Source organism: Setaria viridis, chromosome 2, assembly GCF_005286985.2.
Source record: "Setaria viridis chromosome 2, Setaria_viridis_v4.0, whole genome shotgun sequence".
NCBI lineage: Eukaryota > Viridiplantae > Streptophyta > Magnoliopsida > Poales > Poaceae > Setaria > Setaria viridis.
This window is the reverse complement of record NC_048264.2, coordinates 37,955,109-37,976,727: the sequence shown is the minus strand read 5'-3', so window position 1 is coordinate 37,976,727 and position 21,619 is coordinate 37,955,109. Positions and strand designations below refer to the sequence as shown.

At 48.2% G+C, this 21,619-nt stretch overlaps 3 protein-coding genes and 1 long non-coding RNA gene across 7 annotated transcripts; 2 read left to right on the top strand and 2 right to left on the bottom strand.

The window, feature by feature from the left end:
• Window positions 1–258: 258 nt before the first annotated feature.
• Window positions 259–5,173, bottom strand: LOC117844922 (protein NLP1). The gene is made up of 5 exons (XM_034725770.2): window positions 5,032–5,173; window positions 4,140–4,909; window positions 3,885–3,932; window positions 2,686–3,571; window positions 259–1,826 (listed from the first exon to the last, which is right to left on the bottom strand). The coding sequence occupies exons 1-5, from the start codon at window positions 5,108–5,110 to the stop codon at window positions 949–951; spliced, it is 2,661 nt and encodes an 886-aa protein (XP_034581661.1). The 5' UTR covers window positions 5,111–5,173; the 3' UTR covers window positions 259–948.
• On the top strand, window positions 3,568–9,742 carry LOC140221718 (uncharacterized). The gene is made up of 4 exons (XR_011897386.1): window positions 3,568–4,012; window positions 4,122–7,025; window positions 7,301–9,502; window positions 9,604–9,742. It is a non-coding gene; the product is annotated as an uncharacterized lncRNA (long non-coding RNA).
• LOC117844924 (uncharacterized) lies at window positions 9,512–17,635 on the bottom strand. Of its 3 annotated transcripts, XM_072291521.1 has the most exons (5): window positions 17,467–17,633; window positions 11,212–11,627; window positions 10,513–10,629; window positions 10,292–10,375; window positions 9,512–10,144 (listed from the first exon to the last, which is right to left on the bottom strand). In XM_072291521.1, the coding sequence occupies exons 2-5, from the start codon at window positions 11,618–11,620 to the stop codon at window positions 10,023–10,025; spliced, it is 732 nt and encodes a 243-aa protein (XP_072147622.1). In that variant the 5' UTR covers window positions 11,621–11,627; window positions 17,467–17,633; the 3' UTR covers window positions 9,512–10,022. The 3 variants fall into 3 exon arrangements, with proteins under 3 accessions (XP_072147622.1, XP_034581664.1, XP_034581663.1); XM_034725773.2 differs by having other exon boundaries at window positions 10,513–11,642; window positions 17,467–17,635; XM_034725772.2 differs by having other exon boundaries at window positions 10,513–11,627; window positions 17,467–17,631.
• Window positions 17,636–18,998: 1,363 nt separating this feature from the next.
• Window positions 18,999–21,432, top strand: LOC117843159 (probable flavin-containing monooxygenase 1). Of its 2 annotated transcripts, XM_034723719.2 has the most exons (5): window positions 18,999–19,722; window positions 19,827–20,064; window positions 20,148–20,326; window positions 20,406–20,767; window positions 20,835–21,344. In XM_034723719.2, the coding sequence occupies exons 1-5, from the start codon at window positions 19,207–19,209 to the stop codon at window positions 21,178–21,180; spliced, it is 1,641 nt and encodes a 546-aa protein (XP_034579610.1). In that variant the 5' UTR covers window positions 18,999–19,206; the 3' UTR covers window positions 21,181–21,344. The 2 variants fall into 2 exon arrangements, with proteins under 2 accessions (XP_034579610.1, XP_034579609.1); XM_034723718.2 differs by having other exon boundaries at window positions 19,005–19,722; window positions 20,148–20,767; window positions 20,835–21,432.
• The last annotated feature ends 187 nt before the right edge of the window (window positions 21,433–21,619 follow it).

Genomic DNA, 21,619 nt, shown 5'->3' with positions numbered 1-21,619 from the left:
CGCGACCTCCTCCTCGAGCCCCCTCCCCTGACTGCGGCGAGCTCGACGCTGTCCCCGTCGAAGAAGAAGGGCTGACGAGTGGGGTCCGCTCCTCAGTGAGAGAGGGAGAGGGTTGAGTGGGTAGACTATGAATGACATGTGGGGTCCGCTCGTTAGTGTTTCCCAAAAGCCACAGCTCGTCAGTGTTTCCACAACCCACAGCTCACAGCTACTTTTTCACAGCCCACAGCTCACAACTACTTTTTTAAAAGCCACAGCTCAACCAAACACACCCTTAATGGGTAAGGCAGTAGACATTCTTTCCAAAAAGGCCCATGGTGTAGCATGAGTGTACAATACAATTTTTTTAACTTTTTAAAGGACAAACAAATTGAACAAAGTAAGTGTCCTATCATCCTATTTCTAGAACTAATCCTTGATGCAGAAAATTGCAATTTCAGAAGCAGAACTTCATGTCCATTGAACAGAGCATGCTGGTCACTCAGCCAATGAAGGAATGTTGTCTTAAGAACTGTTGTAGCTGATCAATTATCCGAAAACAGCCTTCAACGATTATTGCACATCAGTATTCCAAGAACCAAAACATACTTGGAGAGTTGGAGCAAATCTGATTTATAGATACTTCACCCTATCAAACCAATCAACTGCATTGTCTTTCATAGATTCAGGTGCATCAGTGAGAGTATTTACAAGCAATGCATACTTACTTCGGTTTATCCTAATTCCTAGAATTGATCTTCCCATTATGGAGTACTCTAGTTTCATCATCAGTTCCTAACCTGGGCAACAGATCGAAGACTAATTGATCTAACAGCAGAATTGGGACGTGGTGTCACATAGTACCTTGTGGACTACAAAATGTGGACTCTCAGTTTCCCAAGTATAAAACCAAGTAATCCAGGTAGAATTCTGAATGAACCTCGTAAAGTGGTGAGGCTCATACTGTTGTCATGACAAACCAGTGGGACCAGTAGTGACCCTTGTAGCTGGACTAACAGCTAAATGAACTGAAATTTTGATTGTTTGGATGTCTGCTAGTTTGTATACATGAAAGCACTCCTGTAAATCTGCATCACATGTCATCAAGACCCACTCTGAATCATCATCCAAGTACTTTAAAATCAAGGAGCTTGTGTCTACTATACTCAAACGTTTTGCTATCTCATGCTTCAGTTCTTGAAAGTCGCACTTGGGATTCAATCTGAATCTCACCTTTTCTGAGCCAAATGTTGCCTTTACTCTCATATTTGCTTCTGCATTCTGCTTGGGGGATGATGGGCTTCGAGAAGAATGTAGTCCACCATTAGCCTTTTCAGTAACATCCTGTAGAAGATCTGTCGGTGCCTCATGAACTGAGAAATGCTCATATAGTGAAGTGTTTTCTGTTTGCAGAGTCTGAATAGGGCTGTCTTTTACAGGATTTCCTGACTTCATCAGATCAATTATACCCTGTGGTGCATGTTTTCTTGCACCACCGCTACATGAGGGGCTTGAATCAGAATTGTGGCTGCACGAAGAGTGTGAGGGTGAAGTTGATGGAACAATGCTGTTTGATTTGTGGTGTTGGTGCTTGTCAAAGTCGGTAAGATTGCTCTGATTAGTTGGAGGAATGGTCATACTTCCTGACAAATTGTTTTCAGATGATATTGAGGTGTTTGTGAGATCCTTGTACAAGGTGTTGAGCTGGAAAGATGTCTCTGCTCCATGAACCGAATCAATGATCTGTTGAAGCTTTCTTAGAGAGTGGTCTACCTTCTTAATCTTCCGTGATGGCCAGCGGGTTATACCATGCTGTCTGCATATTCTTTTGAGGGTTGTAGGGCACACTGTGGGAGATAAAATAAGTTGTTAGTATATTTGCAACTAGATGAAGCTCGTATATAAGCATGCTATCATAAAAGATGTTATCACAATCTGTAGATGCAATGTACACATGATAAGGATGCTGTCTGCCCCCTTTTGTCTGGAAGATATAATTTGAGCTATGTTGACTCATGAAGCTCCAAAACCATCTATTCTAGTTCGAAAACATCATACCATGTCATTATGATAAGTTAGTTTATGGGCTTATTTTGGAAAGTATGTCTTCCTGCGTGTATTGTTATGTCATAATTGCCGTTAATCCCATTATGATAGGTTAGTTTGTGGGCCCAAGGGTGAGAGCAACATGTTGAACATTTCAAACTATTAGTTGAGTGTTTTGTTTTGTCCGATTGGCTTTTAGCTGTAAGCAATGAATGAGACCGTATGAGAAACCGATCAATTCTAGGGTATGTATACTGTCTGCTCAACCAGCCAAAAATCATAAGGTTGAGCTGCTCACCAAATTCTAGATAGTATTATTGTTTGTAGTGTCAGTTCATGAAAAGTTGACTTTCTACTGTGCTATACTTTGCATGTGTCCCTTCATGTTCATGCGCTTTCCATGTATGGGGTCTAGTGGTATACTATAAACGGGAAAGGAAACACAGATCACGATAAGGGTGATAAGAATGTTCATCTTCTGACTATGGCATGCATGTGACGGTTGACTTTCTTATATAAAATAACACTATCTTATTGCTTAATCAGATTAGCATGCTAGTTCGATGACTTGTATCACTATAATTAAATGACTGATGGTATCTACTGAAGCAGTAAACTATCCATAGCTGAATCTTGCGTTTATCTGATGATTTCACTTACCTCCAAGGCTCCTTGCTGCATCTTTCAGGCTACCAGCGAAGTACTGCCGAAGAACCTGCAAGCTCACAGTCTTCTCTGCCTTTGTACGCCTTTTTGCCTTGCTGCCTTCTGCAGCTGACTGAACACCAGATAGAGATGGACCCTGCCCTCCAGATGAGAACATTCCATGCATTCGCAATGCAGCTAACTCTGATTCTTGCTGTGAAGTTTCTGCTAGACTTGTCCAAGAGGCCTCTCCTCTACGATCTGCTGAATTGCCTCCAAAGGACAACTCCTCAGCTTTGTTCTTCCCTTGAGGAGTAAATGAGTTCAACTCATTCGTTTCCCACATCGCCTCGTCTTCCATCTCCTTGTCGGTGACCACTCGTAGAGTTTGGCAAACACTTCGCATGGTACCTGACAAGGAGTCCAGAACTTCCTTCTGCTCTTCGAGTGCTTGACAATCTGTTGGCAGAAAGAATTCCAGCACGAAGTCAGCCGTCCCAGTGCGCGTGCACCGCAATCGGATCGCCACCGCACCTTTTAATTTAAAGATTTTGGCATGGTGAGACAATGGATAGTCCAGTTTAGCTGAGGATCCAATATCTGGCAGGAAGCATGGCTGGTTTGTGGTGAAGGCTTTCCCTGCAACGCCCTGCCCCCGCAGTAGGTGGTGCTCAGAGCAGGCATCATGGAAGTCTTGCATCTCTGGTTCATTCACAAAACATGCTTCGTCGATGGTGGAGATGCAGTATGGGTAGTTCTCATCTGAATGCCGGCTGCCCCGTTTTCCTTGCTGAGCACATGTGACCCAGGTTTGAGCTAATGGCAGCTTGTGGGTGAGGCAAGCTGCTCTCAGGACTTCCAGTATCTCTGGTAAAGCATTTTTGTAGGAAGCAGTGCTGAACTGGTGGATAATCAACAAGAGTGGCCATGCAGTCATTAGAAGATATAAGTATCCTTGTTTTATGTCTCAATATCTTTATCTACACTTATTTTATATTTGAGATAGGGACAAAGTTTTTTTTTCCTTAAATGCAATTTGAAGTAGCTTTCCGCATCATGCAAACAGTAAGTGTTGAATTGCTATATCATATAATTTGGAATATACAGGTCCTGAAATTCTTTATTTTAAAAAATGCAATATTTGCCAAAAATTCAGCTGTGAAACAATGAACAAAGCTGGGATACAATGAATACATAATTTCTTTGCTGCTCACCTGTACGCGTGGAACGCTTGAGACTTCTGCGCTTCTCAGATTAACTGCCTGCAAAAGATCATCGTCATTAGGAAAGCCCAAACCTGGAAACACTCAAACCATTTTCTACAGCAATCATTGTCATGCAGGTACTCCAAGGTGGCATCAGTAACCAAACTGCTGCTTTTCTCATGGATTAAGCTGGTGATTTGATCTCCTAACCTAATACACTTGCGATACACTACTCTGAACTTTCAGAGGCTGTGAGATTGGTACCTGGAGAGCACTGCAGATGGTGTTGAGCTCAGAGGTGAAGTTAAGCTTCTGCCTTGTCATGATCAGCTCGATGACGCCCAGGCAGTTGTAGCTCCCCTTCTCGAACACAGGCAGGCCCATGGTGCCGTGGACATCGAGGTACTGTGCATCCCTTACCCTGGGATACTCGTAGGTGGTGAAGTACCTGACGTCCGGCGACCACTCGGGGAGCCTGCCAATGAAGACCCTCCCCGGCAGCCCCGGCGAGTCCCCCGACTTGACGTCGGCCGAGAACTGGTACTTTGTGGACACCTCCCTGAACCGGATGAGGCTGTCGGAGCTCTGGTCGAGCGTGAACGGCTGGCCGCTCGTGGTCAGCACCAGCCGCCCGTCGCCACGGCTGACGGGCACCCAGAGCTGCACGAGCACGTCGCCGTCGCTCTGCGTCTCCCGGATGTAGGACAGAGCCTGGCTGAACCTATCCCGGACGGAGGAGGGGCTCGCGCCGCCCGTCTGAATCCACCAGCTCGAGGCGGCCTGCGTCGACGACGACGTCGTCGTCACGGCAGCCGCCGTCACGTCTGCTGAGAAGAAGGCCGCGGGTGGGGGAGACGCCAGCGAGTTGGGCGAGCGCGACACCACGTCGAACCAGCCGTTGTCACCGGACAGGAGCTGCTCGAGAAGGTCCAGGTCCACGGCCGCCCCGCCTTCGGATGGGGTGCGTGCCTGCAGGGAGAAGCTCGGCTGGGGGTCTCCTCCTCCCTCTTCCATGCAGGTAACCCGTTCAGGATCTGATCACACACAGTTCAACACCACCACACTGCATCTAATCAGTGATAATCACAGCTAGCTTTATACAGCTATAAACTTGGTAACAATAGACAACAAAAACGCTTGAGCATGCAAGACACACAGCACTTCACTTCTCCCCTGCTGGAGATCGAGAGGCAAGGCTCCATGCCTCCATGCACATCTTGGGCTAGGAAAACCATGGGGGCATGAGAATCTTGAGCAGATTTTTTGTCTTAGACATGCATATCCTTAGATTGCAGGGTGTGGGTAGTAGGCAAGAACACATCTTTTTCAGCGGAAAGCAAGCACGAAAGGGATTGATTGAGAGGTAGCAAGCAGCTCACTGGTAATCACACGCCTGACGCCTCCCTTCTTGTCATCAAAAGGGGCACTGTCTCTCGTCTCTTCCTCCTGGCTAGCTTGGTGCTAGCCTCCACCCACCAAGTAGCTCTGCGCTGCTCAGCTCACCGCCGGAAAAAGGCTCTAGTGGATCCTGCTGCTGCTGTGCCCGTGAGACGAAAGGAGAAGAAATTTGCTTGGCCTGGCCTGTTTTTGGTTTTGCCCTCCTTTCTCTGGTTGTGTCGTAGCAACAAAGCTTGTGGGGCCACCGCTGCAATTTTGTGTTCTTTACTTGTTAGAATCTTTCCCTCTCATGGGGGGCCCAGCTGCACCACGCAGGAATCCGACCATACCCGCTTCCATATTAAAGTCAACTTGCAGGGGGTAATTATTCAGCTTGAGAAGGATTCCTTGGTACGAATCCTCTCTTTCACAATACCATGGGTGGTTGAGATTTTTAAAAAAAACAAAACAAACATGAGTGTTTTGAAAGGTGGGGTGGAACTGGGGGAGGCTATTTTTCAGGCAAACCATTTACCTGTTGCTCTAGGATTCCCAAACTGTCTATTCATGTTGTGTTATCTAGTGTAAAATTTAGGAATGTGTACAAAAAAGTTACCGGTACTTGTTGCAACTATTGCTGATAGCTAACACATTCATTTGTCAATTTTGGTTCTGGTGGACCACAAACAAGACCACTAAAATGCAAGCAACAGGTCTCACCTCAATGGTGACAACATAGAGGGGGATCAGGGGTGGCGTACTGATTGAAGATTCTCGCATATATTGGTGTAGGGCCAACCAAAATTTGTCCTCTCTACGCAAAGAACGGCAAACCACAGATTCAGGGACAACTACTTCAAAAGATGTAGGAGTTTTAGCATGTAATGTTCCCACCACCATATATATGACTGTTAACAGCAGAATCCAGCGGAGAAAAAAAAAACAGAGGGCTAGAATTCTCTTCACCATGAACGATTACATTTTTACTTTGAAACAAATGAATGATTACATTTACAGTTGCATTCCCATCAGTCATCTCGTTTGCTTCTAAATATCTCCAAGCTAAAAGGAACAACTGTTTCCAAATGTTTATGTAAAAATGCTTCGACACTTCAGGTAAAAGGAGAGGTAAAATGATAAAAGTTCATACTAAATCATGATACAATTATGAGTGTTGCACCATATTTATTTTAACGCTACACGCTTTATGAGCTCAACAATATTCCTAGAGATCATAGAAGTACTTGCTTATTTAAATATGATTTGTGCATGCTCCTAGGATTGCATCTCGTAAAGCTACATATGTACGGCCAGATATGTACTTGTCTATTTGTGATTGGCTGGTCTTTTAATTTAATCATCTTTGATCTTTACTTTTATTTATTTTCTGTAGTTCTTTACTCAGGGAGGTTAAAAAGTACAAGTTATTCCAACGCTCTAGTGAGCAGAGATCAATAAACTAGCAACATAATTGTGGTTTGGGTGGAGATACATGTGATCCGGATACCAAAGTCCAATTTGAAAGGTTAATCATATGATGGAGCAATAGATTTTTATTCCCAAGGCTGTTCCTGTTTTGGAAGTGCTTTAAATATTTTCAAGATGTAACTTACTATTTGTACTAACTGCATTTTGCTTGATTCCTCCCATGTGAACATGTTTCTGCGCCCTGATGAGGGAGGAATGCGTTAAAATAGGCTTTGATTCATTATTCCATGACATGTACAGGAATCTTGGTGCCTCTTGACGATGCAACAAGCCAGCACAGTACAGGTGTAATATTGTAATATAGGCCTGCTTTTCTGTATAAACTTTGAACATTTTTATTTTGAAACGCGCTTCTAGTATTATGACTTTGTTTTTAAGAAAATGGTATGGTTAAATCACACATCAAGATTACAGCCTACAATTTGGTCTTAACTGTCATTCTGATTTAATCTAGCATGGAAAAGCAGCTTTACCTTTTGTATTCCTTCTGAGCGAATCTGTTTTGTAGTGACAGGCCATCATGTGGTTGTTTATGCTACTTTGTTTGTGGCTCCATGCAGATCGCTTGGCTCAATTGGATGAAGAGTAGAAGACACTAGTTGGAGAGTGACATCAATGATAAAGTGCAAGGCACCCAAGAATGCTCGCCTGTGATGTACCATGACACCACCCAAAAATAAAACAAATGGAGTGCCCACTTTTCTCTGCTTGCTTTCCCTCTTCTATATTAGTTGAGTCACTGCCATAGAGCTCATTGAAATACATCTATTTGCTACTTGCTCATTGTTTGACCAAAAGCTATTATGTTCTTTAGTGGCATGCCAATATACCATCAGCACCCCTCCACCAGCTGTGGAGGCCTTGTTAATTCCCGCCAATCAGATACCGTTTTGGTGGTTAAATAAAATTCTCTTGTCAGTGGGTCCCAGCCCAAGGGCCACCTAATTTTTGGGGCCCACGAGGAGTCATCACCACCGTGGATCCAGTTCGGCCTGGGAACATGTAAAACTATAGATATAATATATCAGGGGTGTTGTTTTCTAGCAATTAATAAACACTAGCTTACGTGAATTGTTTGCTCTCTGTGCATCTTTCTGCATGTTCATGAAGGATTTGCCAAGAGAGCAACATCACTAAATGAGACATTTAGTAGTATCTCCTGAAGTAGTCTGATAACCTTGCACAACAGTGAGCTTTTCTTTCTTTAACTTACTAGGAGCTCTAGCACTCATTCAAGGAGTGCTCACCTCATTTTTCTTTCCGTTCAAAAATGAGGTGAGCACCCATGTTATAGCCTTGGCAGGCCAGGGCCCTCCACCAATACACAGCAAGGGCTCAGTTGCAGGAGTGATCATTTTTCACAGGTAACTTTGTGGAGGACTGGTGGATCTGATGAGGGGTTCACATTAATAATTGAGTCATGCAACAGTGTGGCGCGATCATGGGATACTCGGAATCTGACAACTAATCTGAAATCGAAATCTCGAGGCTGTACTGAACTGCATCGGACCGTGGGATTTTGAATATTCCAAGTCAAGGAAGATGGATTCATGGAGGAGTATAATTTCGGATTTGCTATGTGCACCAGGAACAGCATCCACGGTAGAGTAGACCCGTCAGGAACCAATGCATGATGGAACTCTGAAAACAACGGCCGCTGAAAGTTACTGCATCCCTGACGTTTGCCGAGCGAATGGTGTGCTTGGATGCTCGGTCCGGTCTCCTTGATCGTGTGTCGATTACTGATGTCGTCAAGTCTAAGGAAGCTGTATATATAATTGAAGTATCTGGCCAAAATATATGCCAAAGAACTTGCTACAGCTCTCAACCTGCATATTGCTGAACTCACCGAGGTGGTGCTTGTGCAAAGTTTCAGTAAGTGGCAAAGGAGAATAAGGTCAGAATTGCCTGAATGTCTACTGATCTTTCATAGAGCACGTCATGCGAACTATTTTCTTCAGCAAACAAAATTGTATTTGTCGACAAAGGTCATGCGAACTATAGTGTACAATATCCCATGGTTCACCTGTTGCATTTTCTGACGATAGTGTAATCGGAGTCCTAATCTTTCTGGTTCACACAGAAATTCAGGCTTGATTCATTTAGTCTTGTGTTCTTTGTGGCTTGCTGCTTTGGCGTAGGAGCTGAGAAGAATGGTTCTGACTTGTGCTCAGTTGCATAATTTTTGCCCTAAACGGCATCAATTTTACTGGTCAAGTTGTTCATCTGCAACAAGTGGTAGTTGTGGAAGATAGAAACAAAGTAAAAAAACAACTGTGTTCCACAGATCTACACCATGTTGGTGCTTTTTTCTTTTTTTGCCCTTCAACTCTCAATTAGAACAAGTAAATATAGTCTGCTGCTTAGCAGGGAGCCGGAATTTATTTTGGTGATAGCCTTTGTAAATTATGTCGACATGGTTAGTCGTAAGCATCAATAATGAAGCATCTCGGCTCAAATGGTCAACTTGCCAGCGATCTCATTCTTATTTGATACCTGATGTCCCCGTGCAATTAAACAAGATACGGTCTGTATCAATGCAACACGTCAACTTGCTGAACAACATTTCTTAACTTGAAGCAGTTGCATAAACTTTTCCCGAAATTTTGTTAACTTTCTTTTCTGCTTTGGTTAGACTTTTTGAATTCGCAGTTGCACGGATTATGAATAATGTGATGGCCAGAGAAGGACCCGCCCTAAGCAGCCATCTTAAGAGTGCATTGTCACATCAGACTATCGGAAGCTGCGCACGCCAAAAGCATGTCAGTCGATTTAGTGCAAGTCAACATGATAGATTCATATATATAGCAAGGTTTGTTCTCTCAGACAACACACCGATCATCACCATGTCACAACATTTCAGGTGGCAAGAGTTCAGAAGAAAGTTCACTGTAGACACCCATTCTTCCACCTCTTCTCAACAACGGGCTTTGCTAGGCAGATGCACAACAGAAGGGTGCTGAGATGGAAATTCTGGAGTACCAGTCGGTGAAAGCTTGCACAGAAGGGTGCTGAGTTGGCCAGAGAAGAAACTCTATGAAGCAGCCGTCTTAGAGTTAATGGTTGCATCAGATTTCCAACAATGGCACAACAGATTGTAAGATACCACCATGACAGCATGTCAGTCAATCTACTCTAACCCATCCGGATGGATATACAAGGCCTGTTCTTACAGACAACGCAACAATTGTGACCGTGACACGGCATTCAGGTGGCAAGAGTTCAGAAGCAACTTGGTTGAATGCCTGTTATGCAGCAACATAACCAAATCACCCACTCCTTTCATCGGCGAGCTGGGAATGGCAGATGCTTGACAGTAGCGGGCTGAGCTGGGAACTGTGGAGCATCAGTGGGCGAAAGCTTGCCCAGAACATTCAGAACTTTCATCTTCTGCAGCTCCTTCCCTGATGGGTGTAACAAAGTAAATGTCAAGCCAACAGCTCATGCTTCCATAAAGAGATTCAGTCACTTGAGTAGCAGAACTGGTAACACCGAAATATAACTTCAGAGCTGAAAAAGAAAAAGAAAAAAAAACGGATTGCAGGTATTACCTTCCTCAACCAAAAGATTGGCTGCCCGTTTCTCCAGCTCAATGGCATGCTTACTTAGTCCAACAGATGACAAAGACCGAAGCACTACAGTTCAGCCAAAGGATATGACATGTAAGATCAATGTAACAGTTGCAGTAAACTACATTCTTGTAAGAGAACACAAAATTTGCGTGACCTGATTGCAGTAAATTGCATTGAACTAAGATAAATGAGTTGCTTACTGCGGATATATTCTTCCTGGCCTGATTGCTCATTATTTCTCAAGAATGTTTGCAGCCGAAGAAATCGATCACTCCGATCTTGATTGCTTGATCTTGGTGGATGAGCTCGATTAGGTGCTAGATTAGTAGCAGATATAGCATTATTAGATGCTGCGGTAGTAGCCGAAACACTGCTAGATACTAAATTAGCAGCAGATATAGCAGCACGAGATGCTGCATTAGTAGCTGATGAAACACCGCTATGTGCTAAATTAGCAGCTACAGAGCTTTGAGGCACTGGAGTAGAGGACATCACATTGCGAGGTGACAGACTAGTAGTCACACCATTAGTTGGCCGAACAGCAACCTTTCCTGGAGATTGCTTGCTGCGGATATACTCTTCCTTGCCTGATTGCTCATTATTTCTCAAGAATGCCTGCAGCTGAATAAATCTATCACTCCAATCTTGATTGCTTGATCTTGGTGGATCAGCTCGATCAGGTGCCAGGGTAGATGTTGCACTAGTAGCCAAAACACTGCTAGTCACCAAATCAGCAGCTGCAGAGCTTTGAAGCGTTGGAGTAGAGGACACCATATTGCTTGGTGGCAAACTAGTAATCACATCATTAGTTGGTCGAGCAGTAATCTTTCCAGGAGATTGCTTCCCAAAGGAATGCTGAGCCAGCAAAACTGTGGATTGCAAAGCAGGGGAGGCAGTACCTGCAGCAGGAGATGCGAATTGAGGAGAGGACTGGGTGTGAGGTACATTGTTCTGATGCTTCAGACTTGATTCCTGTGGCTGTGATCCTCCTGCAACAGGTTTCTTTGTGCTTATAGAACTGGAACTTTCAGCACGAGCAGAAGTGCCTCCTTTGCTTTGATCAGTGTCAGGCCTCCTGCGCACATACACAAGATGGCCATTTGCCCCTGGATTGCCCAGCGTGTGATGGTTTGTTGGACTCAGGGGGCCATAAGGTTGTGGTCGCTTGAGGCCAACTGTAGCAGCAACTTTGTCTTTAGAGAAGGAAGTCCCAGGTTGCTCATTAACAACATTCTTAGTCCGTTTTGGAGACTCCCGCAATGCTGCCTTTTTCTCTGAAATTGAGTGCGGGTTGTCACCAGCAGGCATGGTGGTCCTGCAGATAAACAGGCTGGATGAATTATATACTCATCAGACACCAGCACCAGGTAGGTTCTGCTGAGCCAAGGATAAGGATAGTAGCAAATAGTAACCAACAAGTATGGAGAGTTAAGGCACACCAAGCCATTTCTACCATTAGGTTCTGTATTTTTGGTTATGTTTGTTGTGCAGTTTCCAGTTACAATCTGATGCAGTATTACATAGTTGCAGAATGTAGCTGGGTAGCTTTGCTTACTTTGTTCTCTAGAAAAATAGCATTGACAGTTCTAGTGCAGAGCAGAGAGAACAGAGTCTCCAAGAAGACGCGGTAAGATATTAGTAAGAAACAAGAATACAACACTGCACTACGACTTGCAGAGCAGGACTTTCATATCTATCAACCAAGCAAATAAACCTTGCAGAGCAGCAGAAGTATCTAGCTGCTGGACTAGAATATAACAATACTGCAAGCAGTCATGCAAGTAGCAAAAAAATAATAATGATGGAGTAGGAAAACAGTAAAAGATGCTGTAAATATAACATTCTGTTGTGGACTCCTTTTTCTATAGGAACACGTATAGCAGGCGCAAAAAGGGAGAGTCCACAACTGACACGGCAACAAACCAACATGGCTGAGCTGTTTCGGATCAAGTGGGAACGGGATAGGATAGTAGTTTGTTACGATTGTTAGTTGCTTGTGAGTTAAGTTGATGCCTATTCTATAAAGGCCAGTAGTTTGTATTAGATTGGATCATCGAAGGAATAAAGCTCTCCCGTTCAGGGTGGGAGCTGTTCTTCGACGGTGGCAAGGGAAACTTCCTCGTCCGCTGGCGATAACAGCTCGCCGCCGCATTATTTGCTCCGTTCCACCTCTCAAGCTCATCTCTTCCTGCGTTCTCCCCTGCGCTCTCCTCGTCGACCTCAATGCCATATCAATTGGTACCAGAGACTAGTGCCGGGGTATCGCCATCCTCACCCATGGCCGACCTTGGGAACGGTCCTGCGACCAACTCCGCCAAGCTTGACTGCATCATTGCGCAACTCTCGACCATCAACAATCGATTGGATGCCCATGACCATCGCATCACGCGCACGGAGAAGTTCCAAACCGGCGGCGACGACTCCGAGATCACAGGCAAAGTACCACCAGGCGGCGAGCGCCGCGCATCCGGCCGTGGTGGCGGCGGCAGCGGCGACGACAACGGCAACAGCGGCGGCTACGACGGCGCTCCTCGCGACCGCTACACCCGTCACGATGGCGCTTGGCGCCAACCGCGGCCGCCCAAGCTGTCGTTTCCCAAGTACGACGGCGAGACGGATCCACTTCCGTGGCTCAACAGCTGCGACATCTTCCTCCGCGGACACGGCACCATGGACGAAGAGAAGGTGTGGATGGCTTCCCTGCATCTCAAAGGGGTGGCGTCCCAATGATATTACCAGCTGGAACGGGATTTTGTCATCGTCTCATGGCCGCGGTTCGCCGAGTTCGTCACTATTCACTTCGGTACGCCGATGCGCTCCAACGCCCTAGGTGAACTCAAGGGCCTCCACCGAACGAGAACAGTGGAAGAGTACCAGCGGCAGTTCTTAGCATTGTTGTGCCGCTGCGACCAGCTTGGGCCCCAGCACCAGATTGATCTCTTCACCTCTGGATTGGGCCAGCCATTGTCCTCCGACGTCGAGATGCAACGGCCATCGAATCTGCAAACGGCTGAGTCTGGCACACGCCTTTGAACTTCGCTCTAAGGAGGCTGAGCGTGCGATCAACGCAACGCCGTCGCGCTCGACACCTCGCCCACGTGCACCGACCATGCCATCCGCATCCACGGCCACCAAACCGGACGAACAGCCGCGTTCCCGTTTCCGCCGCCTGTCCGCCGACGAGATCGCGAAGAAATGAGCTAGCAGCTTGTGCTACTTCTGTCCGGAAAAATTCACCAAGGATCACAAGTGCTCTGGGCACGGCGGGTCTTCTACTTGTCCATGGAGGAGACAGAGGTTGACGGCACAGACATCTCCGAGGACGACGTGTGCATCTCGCTGCATGCACTCACCGGCGTCACAACGGCCGACACCATCCGCCTTCGCGTGCGGATTAACAGCGTCGAGCTCACGGCCTTGCTGGATTCCAACTCCACACACACGTTCATCCGTGACGACGTCACGCGCCGCCTCAGCCTCGCTGTCACGCCCCGGACTGGTCTGCGCGTCCAGGTCGCGAATGGGGAGCGGTTGGGCTGCCCAGGAATCTGCATGGCCATGTCGTTCAACATCCACGACGAAACATTCTCCATTGACTGTTATGCCTTGGCGTTGGATGGATTTGATGTCGTCCTCGGCGTCCATTGGCTCAAGACGCTAGGGCCAATCAAATGGGATTTCGACGAGCTACCCATGGCATTCCAGTACAAGGGACGTGCCATCTTGTGGCACGACATTGGCGGCACAGGCGTCAGCTTAGCAGCCCTCACCGCTACACGGGATTTGATGGAGGACATCCTGCAGCAATACGGCGACATCTTCACCAAACCTCGGGGCCTGCCACCGCCACGCCATCAAGATCATCGCATCCACCTCCTGCCCGGCATGGCGCCCATCACGGTCCGGCTATACCGCTACCCCCAGCTACTGAAGGATGAAATCGAGTGCCAGTGCGAGGACATGCTAGCCTAGGGCATCATCCGTGTCTCGACGTCGCCGTTCTCGTCGCCGGTTCTCCTCGTCCGCAAGCATGACAGCAACTGGCATTTTTGCGTGGATTACCGAGAGCTCAACGACAAGACGGTGAAAGACAAGTTCCCAATTCCGATGGTCGACAAGCTCCTCGACGAGCTTCGTGGCGCCAGATTCTTCACCAAGATCAACCTCTGGAGTGGCTACCACCAGGTGCGCATGCACCCCGAGGATGTGGCCAAGACGGCATTCCGCACCCACCACGGCCACTTTGAGTTCTTGGTCATGCCTTTCGGCCTCACTAACGCGCCGACCACGTTTCAAGCATTGATGAACGCTAGCTTGAAGCCCTTCTTACGGCGGTTCGTTGTTGTCTTTTTTGATGATATTCTCATCTATAGCTCGTCGTGGTCAGAACATTTACAGCAGGTCCAGATGGTGCTGCAATTGTTGCGCGATCACCAGCTCTTCGCCAAGCGTTCCAAGTGTTTTTTTGGGCAGGAGTCTGTGGCATATCTTGGCCACGTCATCTCAGCTGCCGGGGTCGCCATGGACCCGGCCAAAGTGGAGGTTGTGGTGGCTTGGCCACAGCCGCACACCATGCGTGCCCTCCGCGGCTTCCTAGGGCTCACTGGATACTACCGTAAGTTTATTGCGGGCTACAGGACGGTGGTCGCGCCGCTCACTGCTTTGCTCAAGGAGGATGCGTTCCATTGGACAACGGCTGCGGACCAGGCGTTCAAGGCCCTGAAGGCGGCACTCATGGCAGCACCCTTGCTTCATCTGCCGGACTTCACCAAGCGCTTCGTCGTCGACTGCGACGCCTCGGGCGCCGGGTTTGGCGCGGTTCTCCATCAAAGTGATGGCCCCATCGCTTTCTTCAGTCGCGTTGTGGCGGCCCATCACGCCAAGCTACCGGCCTATGAGTGTGAGCTGATCGGGTTGGTTAAGGCGGTTCGCCACTGGCAGCCGTACCTTTGGGGCCGCCCACTCACAGTCTGCACAGATCACCAGAGTTTGAAGTTTCTTCTCGATCAACGCCTGTCGATGATTCCACAACACACATGGGTTAGTAAGTTGTTTAGCTATGATTTAACAGTGGAATACAGGCTCGACAAACTAAATATTGCTGCTGATGCGTTGTCACGCTGGGAATGCTACCCTGCTCTACGCACTTTCTCTTCCAGCATTCGAGGTGTTCGACACCCTGCGCACTGAACTGGTTATTGATGCTTTTGTTGTGGACTTGCAGGCACAAATATTTGCAGGTTCGGCTCCGGAAGGGTGGTCTGAGGTGAATGGTCTTCTTCTCTTTAAAGGTCGCGCATATGTCCCTGATGATTCCCCTATGTGGCCACAGTTGCTACAGGATGCGCACACCACGGGCCATGAGGGTACTCAAAAAACTCTGCACCATTTCCATATGTCCTTCTACAACCCCCACGCTAGTCGCTTGGTTCGTGAATTTGTTCGGGGCTATCAGGTCTGTCAGCCCAACAATTCCGAACATTTGCACCCAGCAGGTTTGTTACAACCTTTACCAGTTCCATCTAAGGTTTGACACTGGTTGATCGGTTCTCGAAATTTGCTCATTTCATTCCATTGGGTCATCCTTATTCTGCTAATTCAGCCGCTCGGGCTTTCTTCGATGGTATTGTGAGACTACATGGGTTTCCTTGTTCCATTGTCAGTGATCATGACCCGATTTTCACAAGCAATTTCTGGACAGAACTTTTCAGGTATTGCAACGAGTAGGCTCCGTTGCTTATAAGTTCCAATTGCCTGCTCATGCTCGCATTCATGATGTGTTCCATGTCACTTTGCTCAAGAAGTTCATGGGTGCTCCTCCTGTTGGTGCACTAGTACCATTGCCACCATTGGTACATGGTCGGGTTGTTCCTGCTCCGAAGGTGATTCGTGCTCGCCTATACCGGGGTGTCTGGGAAGTCTTGGTGCAGTGGCAAGGTCATTCAGCTGCGGATGCAACTTGGACTTCGGTGGAGGATTTCAAGGCCTCTTATCCTCAATTTCAGCTCGAGGATAGGCTGTTTGTCGGGGAGGGGGAAGGTGTTGTGGACTCCTTTTTCTATAGGAACACGTATAGCAGGCGCAAAAAGGGAGAGTCCACAACTGACACGGCAACAAACCAACGTGGCTGAGCTGTTTCGGATCAAGTGGAACGGGATAGGATAGTAGTTTGTTACGATTGCTAGTTGCTTGTGAGTTAAGTTGATGCCTATTCTATAAAGGCCAGTAGTTTGTATTAGATTGGATCATCGAAGGAATAAAGCTCTCCCATTCAGGGTGGGAGCTGTTCTTCGACAGTGGCAAGGGAAACTTCCTCGTCCGCCGGCGACAACAGCTCGCCGCCGCATTATTTGCTCCGTTCCAACTCTCAAGCTCATCTCTTCCTGTGTTCTCCCCTGCGCTCTCCTCGTCGACCTCGGCGCCATATCGCATTCATAACATATGGTAGCCAGGTACCAATCAGATACCTCTCAAAGTTTATTGTGTATTCGATTCCGTTCATTTATGATAAACGATGGAGCCATATATGACAAAGAAATTCACTGCAAACTTACAGTATGCCACACAACTTCAGTAGATTCTATTGTTCCTTTTATAGAAAAAGGAAAAGCATGATTTTGATTTCATCTCGCAACCACAGTGAACAGGATGCCTTAACAGTAAAGGTATGCACCCTGCATTCTCTTTTTTTCTACAGCCAAATTAATTAACTTCTGCAGCACCAAAGGTACTACTTCCCTAAATGTCTGACAAGCACAATTCATATCACCAAGAGAGTCAAGCAATGACAATAAAAGGTGTAATCCTAGAAGACTAACGCATCTAAGTGTACAATCCCTCGACAAATTTCCAGGTCACTGGGGGTAAAAAAACAATTTATTCCAAGAATCAAAAAATTGTGTCAAAATGCCATTGAGATGAGGTCAGACTAAAAGTCTAAAACCATGGAGCTGCGAGCCTAGAAATTGAGGGCTGGTATAGCTGGTTTTGGAACAAGAAATACCCACGACTACACACGCTCCCGCTCAATTCAATCGAAGATCAAGAACCCTAAAAGCAATCCCACGACTGACATTCGAAGAACAAGACGAACGGGCATTGCCAATCGGGCCAGCGCCAAGGTAAGAGAAGTGAGATTCGGGGTAGCTTCTCACCTGGAGGTGGTAGCCCGATGGGAGAGACGAGCTGGGATGGGAGGAGGATGAGCTAGGGTTTATCGATGGGGTGGAGACCCATCGCAACGGCGTTGCAAGCTGGGGAGAAACGGAGCGTCGAGTGCGAGTTTGGCACACAGGTCAGGGGGCACTGTTGGTTGAATGAGGAAGAGGAAGGAGGCCGCACTGGTTGGGCTGGGAGATTGGAGGCCCAATTTGTAGGCCCATTAGGCTCTTCGGTGTAGGTTTGGATTTCTGGTTATTCTTCGTCCGGAAGAACTCCAGCGCAATGAACCTAAAAAAAAAAACTCCAGGGCAATTTCTTGAAATGCTGACCTGCTCGTTTTGTCAAGAAAAGAAAAAGAATGAAGAAGAAAAAGAAGAAGAACGCAGAACACGCGTGCAATGGATAATTTTTATTTTTTGAAAAGGACTGCGGCTAAGCTTTGACCTGTGCTATGCCCCTCCCACACCGCGAAAAGGCCTGTGCTTCTTGCTATTCACGAAATGCAGTGCCGGTCCAAGAAGGGAACATATGCGCCGAAGAACAAGAACTCAGCTGTGCCAAGTCCCCAGACTGCCCCTTTTTTCTCACGATTTCTTTGCACCGAAGGCTGCGACTATTCAGCGGAGATACCTACGCGATGACACAATAACCTCGTACCATTAATTGCCGTACGAGTATTTGAAAACGAGTTTAAAATAGAACAAACTAAGATATTATATGGTTTTAGTTAAAAATAATTAGCTGGGTTGAATTGTGAAGCGAGAAAAAAAACGGTGGTCCATTAATATCCACGGTGCATCATATATTTTCTATTCACTTTTTTCCGCAAGATGTATCTGGTGGGAGGCATATGATGTGGGCGAGCTAGGATATGTTGTTAGTTAGCCAACCCTAAAAATGTTGAATTAGCCCATCTCAAATGTTAACACAGTGTTCATAGATTGTTTAATTCAGTGTAATAAGATGTTGATTGTTAAAACATTTCCGAGGTGGGTGATTGGTGAACTGCAATGGCTAAAGTTGATCGGCCCAATGTAAGATGCATAGCTTAGACCAGTTTAACTGCACAGTTTCATTATACAGTTACCAAAACTGAAAACTTGGTAACTGTACTAATTGAATGTCAAAGGGATGAAACTCCTCTCTTATACGATGACTGTACTAGTTGAATGTCAAAGGGATGAAACTCCTCTCTTATACGATGAAACTCTCCCTCATAATAATATTGCCAAGTCAGCAATTTTGCTGATGTGGCAACAAATTTAATGCTCATGAAACTCCTATGAAACTCCCATTGAGACTGGTCTTAATCATCTTTTACAAGATAGGAAGTTGCTCATAAAACTCCTATGAAACTTCCATTGAGACTGACCTTAATCATCTTTCACAAGATAGGGAGTCCCGGTACATCAGTACATGTGCTTTCTGACTTCAGCAAAATCAAACCGCGGCAGGTCCGTGGCATAGTACCCAGCTCCTGCATTGACTGGGTCGAGAAACCTGAATCAAGGAAAATGGTATTACCGTCCATACTTACGGAAGGGTTGTGCACTATTAGACGCTATTTGTTCCATCGTTGCACGTTCCCCGCTGCAAAGATCCGAGCAAAAATTTCCGCAGCAACCGTTGAATCGCCCGTACTTCAACCCATACCGAATCAAACCAAAATAAGAGATCAAATCCCGGCATTGAAAAACACCGCACATGCCTCGCGCCAATATTTAAATACGAAAATGGTCGCCCCCGAGATCCACCCGCACCGAAGCTGCCGGCAAGGACCACCAGACACAGCGGCGGCGTCAATGGATCACAAGGCGGCGAAGCGTGTGGCCATCGTCGGCGCCGGCACGAGCGGGCTCGCCGCGTCCAAGCACCTCCTGGCGCGGGGCTTCCGCCCGGTGGTGTTCGAGGCGGGCGCCGCCGTCGGCGGCCTGTGGACGCGCACGCTCGCCACCACCAGGCTGCAGTCGCCCAACCAGGGCTACCGCTTCTCCGACTTCCCGTGGCCGGAAGACGCCGACGCGTTCCCGCGCCACGACCAGGTCGTGGCGTACCTCGCCGCCTACGCGCGCCGCTTCGGCGTCGAAGACTGCGTCAGGTTCCGGAGCAAGGTCGTCGCCGCGGAGTTCGTCGGCACCGACGACGGCGCTAACGCGGAGCTGTGGGCGGGCAACGGCGAGGCGTTCGGCGGTGATGGCGCTGGCCGGTGGCGCCTCACCGTGCGTCACGGCGACTCCGACGCCACGCAGGTACGTGTTCTGAGCCTCCAAGGACGTGTCGGAGCACTAGAGCGAGGGTACAGGATTGGCATCGACTAAGGTTGCCTGATGTTCGGGTTCGCCGCCGCGCGCAGACGTACGAGTTCGACTTCCTGATCCTGTGCATCGGGAGATTCAGCGGCGTGCCCAACATCCCGGAGTTCCCGCCCGGCGTCGGCCCCGACGCGTTCCGCGGGCGGGTGCTCCACTCCATGGATTTCTCCGACATGAACGACGCGGACGCCGCCGCGCTGGTCAGGGGCAAGCGCGTCGCCGTCGTCGGCTCGGGCAAGTCCGCCTTCGACATCGCGGCCGAGTGCGCCGACGCCAACGGTCAGTCGCCTTCGACATGGAAGAGTCCCCTGACGCTCTGATGACGCGTGCTTATTGCCACCTCTTCGTTTCTTGGTGGTCAGGCGCCGAGCGGCCGTGCACGATGGTCTGCAGGAGCCCACAATGGCTGCTGCACGACGTCAACGTCTGGGGCAAGCTCAACCTGGGGTACCTCTACATGAACCGGTTCGCGCAGCTGATGGTGCGCAAGCCCGGCGCCGGCCTGGCGTCGACCCTCCTCGCCACGTTGCTCACGCCTTTGGTACGCAAAACGCATGAACCACAAAAAAGAAAATGTATTCAGAGACTTGCTTGCTCCTTGCACTCGACATTCTCTGCAGGCGTGGCTGATATCGAAGGTGACGGAGGCATACTACAAGAAGGCGATACCGATGCGGGAGCACGGCATGGAGCCGGAGCTCGGGTTCGCCGGGTCCATCTCGTCGTGCAACATCGGCATGCTGCCAGACGCGTTCTACGACAAGGTGAGGGGCGGCAGCATCGTCATCAGGCGGTCAGGGGCGTTCAGCTTCTGCGAGGACGGCCTGGTGCTGGACGGCGCCGACCGGCGCGTCGTCCCCGCCGACCTGGTGATACTCGCCACAGGGTTCCGCGGCGATCAGAAGCTCAGGGACATGTTCGTGTCGCCCCGGGTGAAGGACATCGTCGCCGGCTCGTCGGACACCACCGTCCCTCTTTACAGGTGAGTCAGTCATAGGATAGGAGCTCATTCTTCTTGGTTCGTTTCACAAACTTGTGAATGCGTGCAGGGAGTGCGTGCACCCACGGATCCCGCAGATGGCGGTGATCGGGTACTCGGAGAGCCTGACCAACATCTTCTCGATCGAGATGATGGCCAAGTGGGTGGCGCGGTTCCTGGACGGCGCGTTCCGGCTGCCGGGCGTGGCGCGGATGGAGCAGAGCGTGGCGGAGTGGGGCGGGTACATGCGACGGAGCAACGGGGAGAGGTTCCGGCGGTCGTGCCTCGGCGCCGTGAACATCTGGTACAACGACGAGCTGTGCCGCGACATGGGCTGCGACCCAAGGAGGAAGAAGGGGCTCCTCGCCGAGTGGTTCCAGCCCTACGGCGCCGTCGACTACGCCGATATCCAGTGACGCTTTTTTCCGCGGCTTCAGCGGTGCGGAGACATGTGGGGGGGGTTGAGCACAGGTGGATCAAGCGGTTCCTGGCAGACTGGCTGCTCCGTTATGGGCCAGCAGATTACGCTGAAATTAAACAAATTGAAATTTCATCAGGTCCCGGTCCCCTGGACAAATCATATGCAATTGTGAATCAAATTCAGAAAGTGTCGAGCCCATATGAGAATGCATAATCCAAACCGTCACTGGACTAAATTTGTCATTTTCTGTTAAATCATAACCATCTAGGGGTTTCTTCGAACTTTTTTTTAATGCTTGATCAACAGGACAATCATAGGATAGTGTTACTGAAATAATAGCCCTGAAATATGGATGCTGAGACAAGAGCAGTGAGCTAACACAAAATACCATTGGCACTACAGGTCTAACACTAACAGGACTCATTTTCATGGGT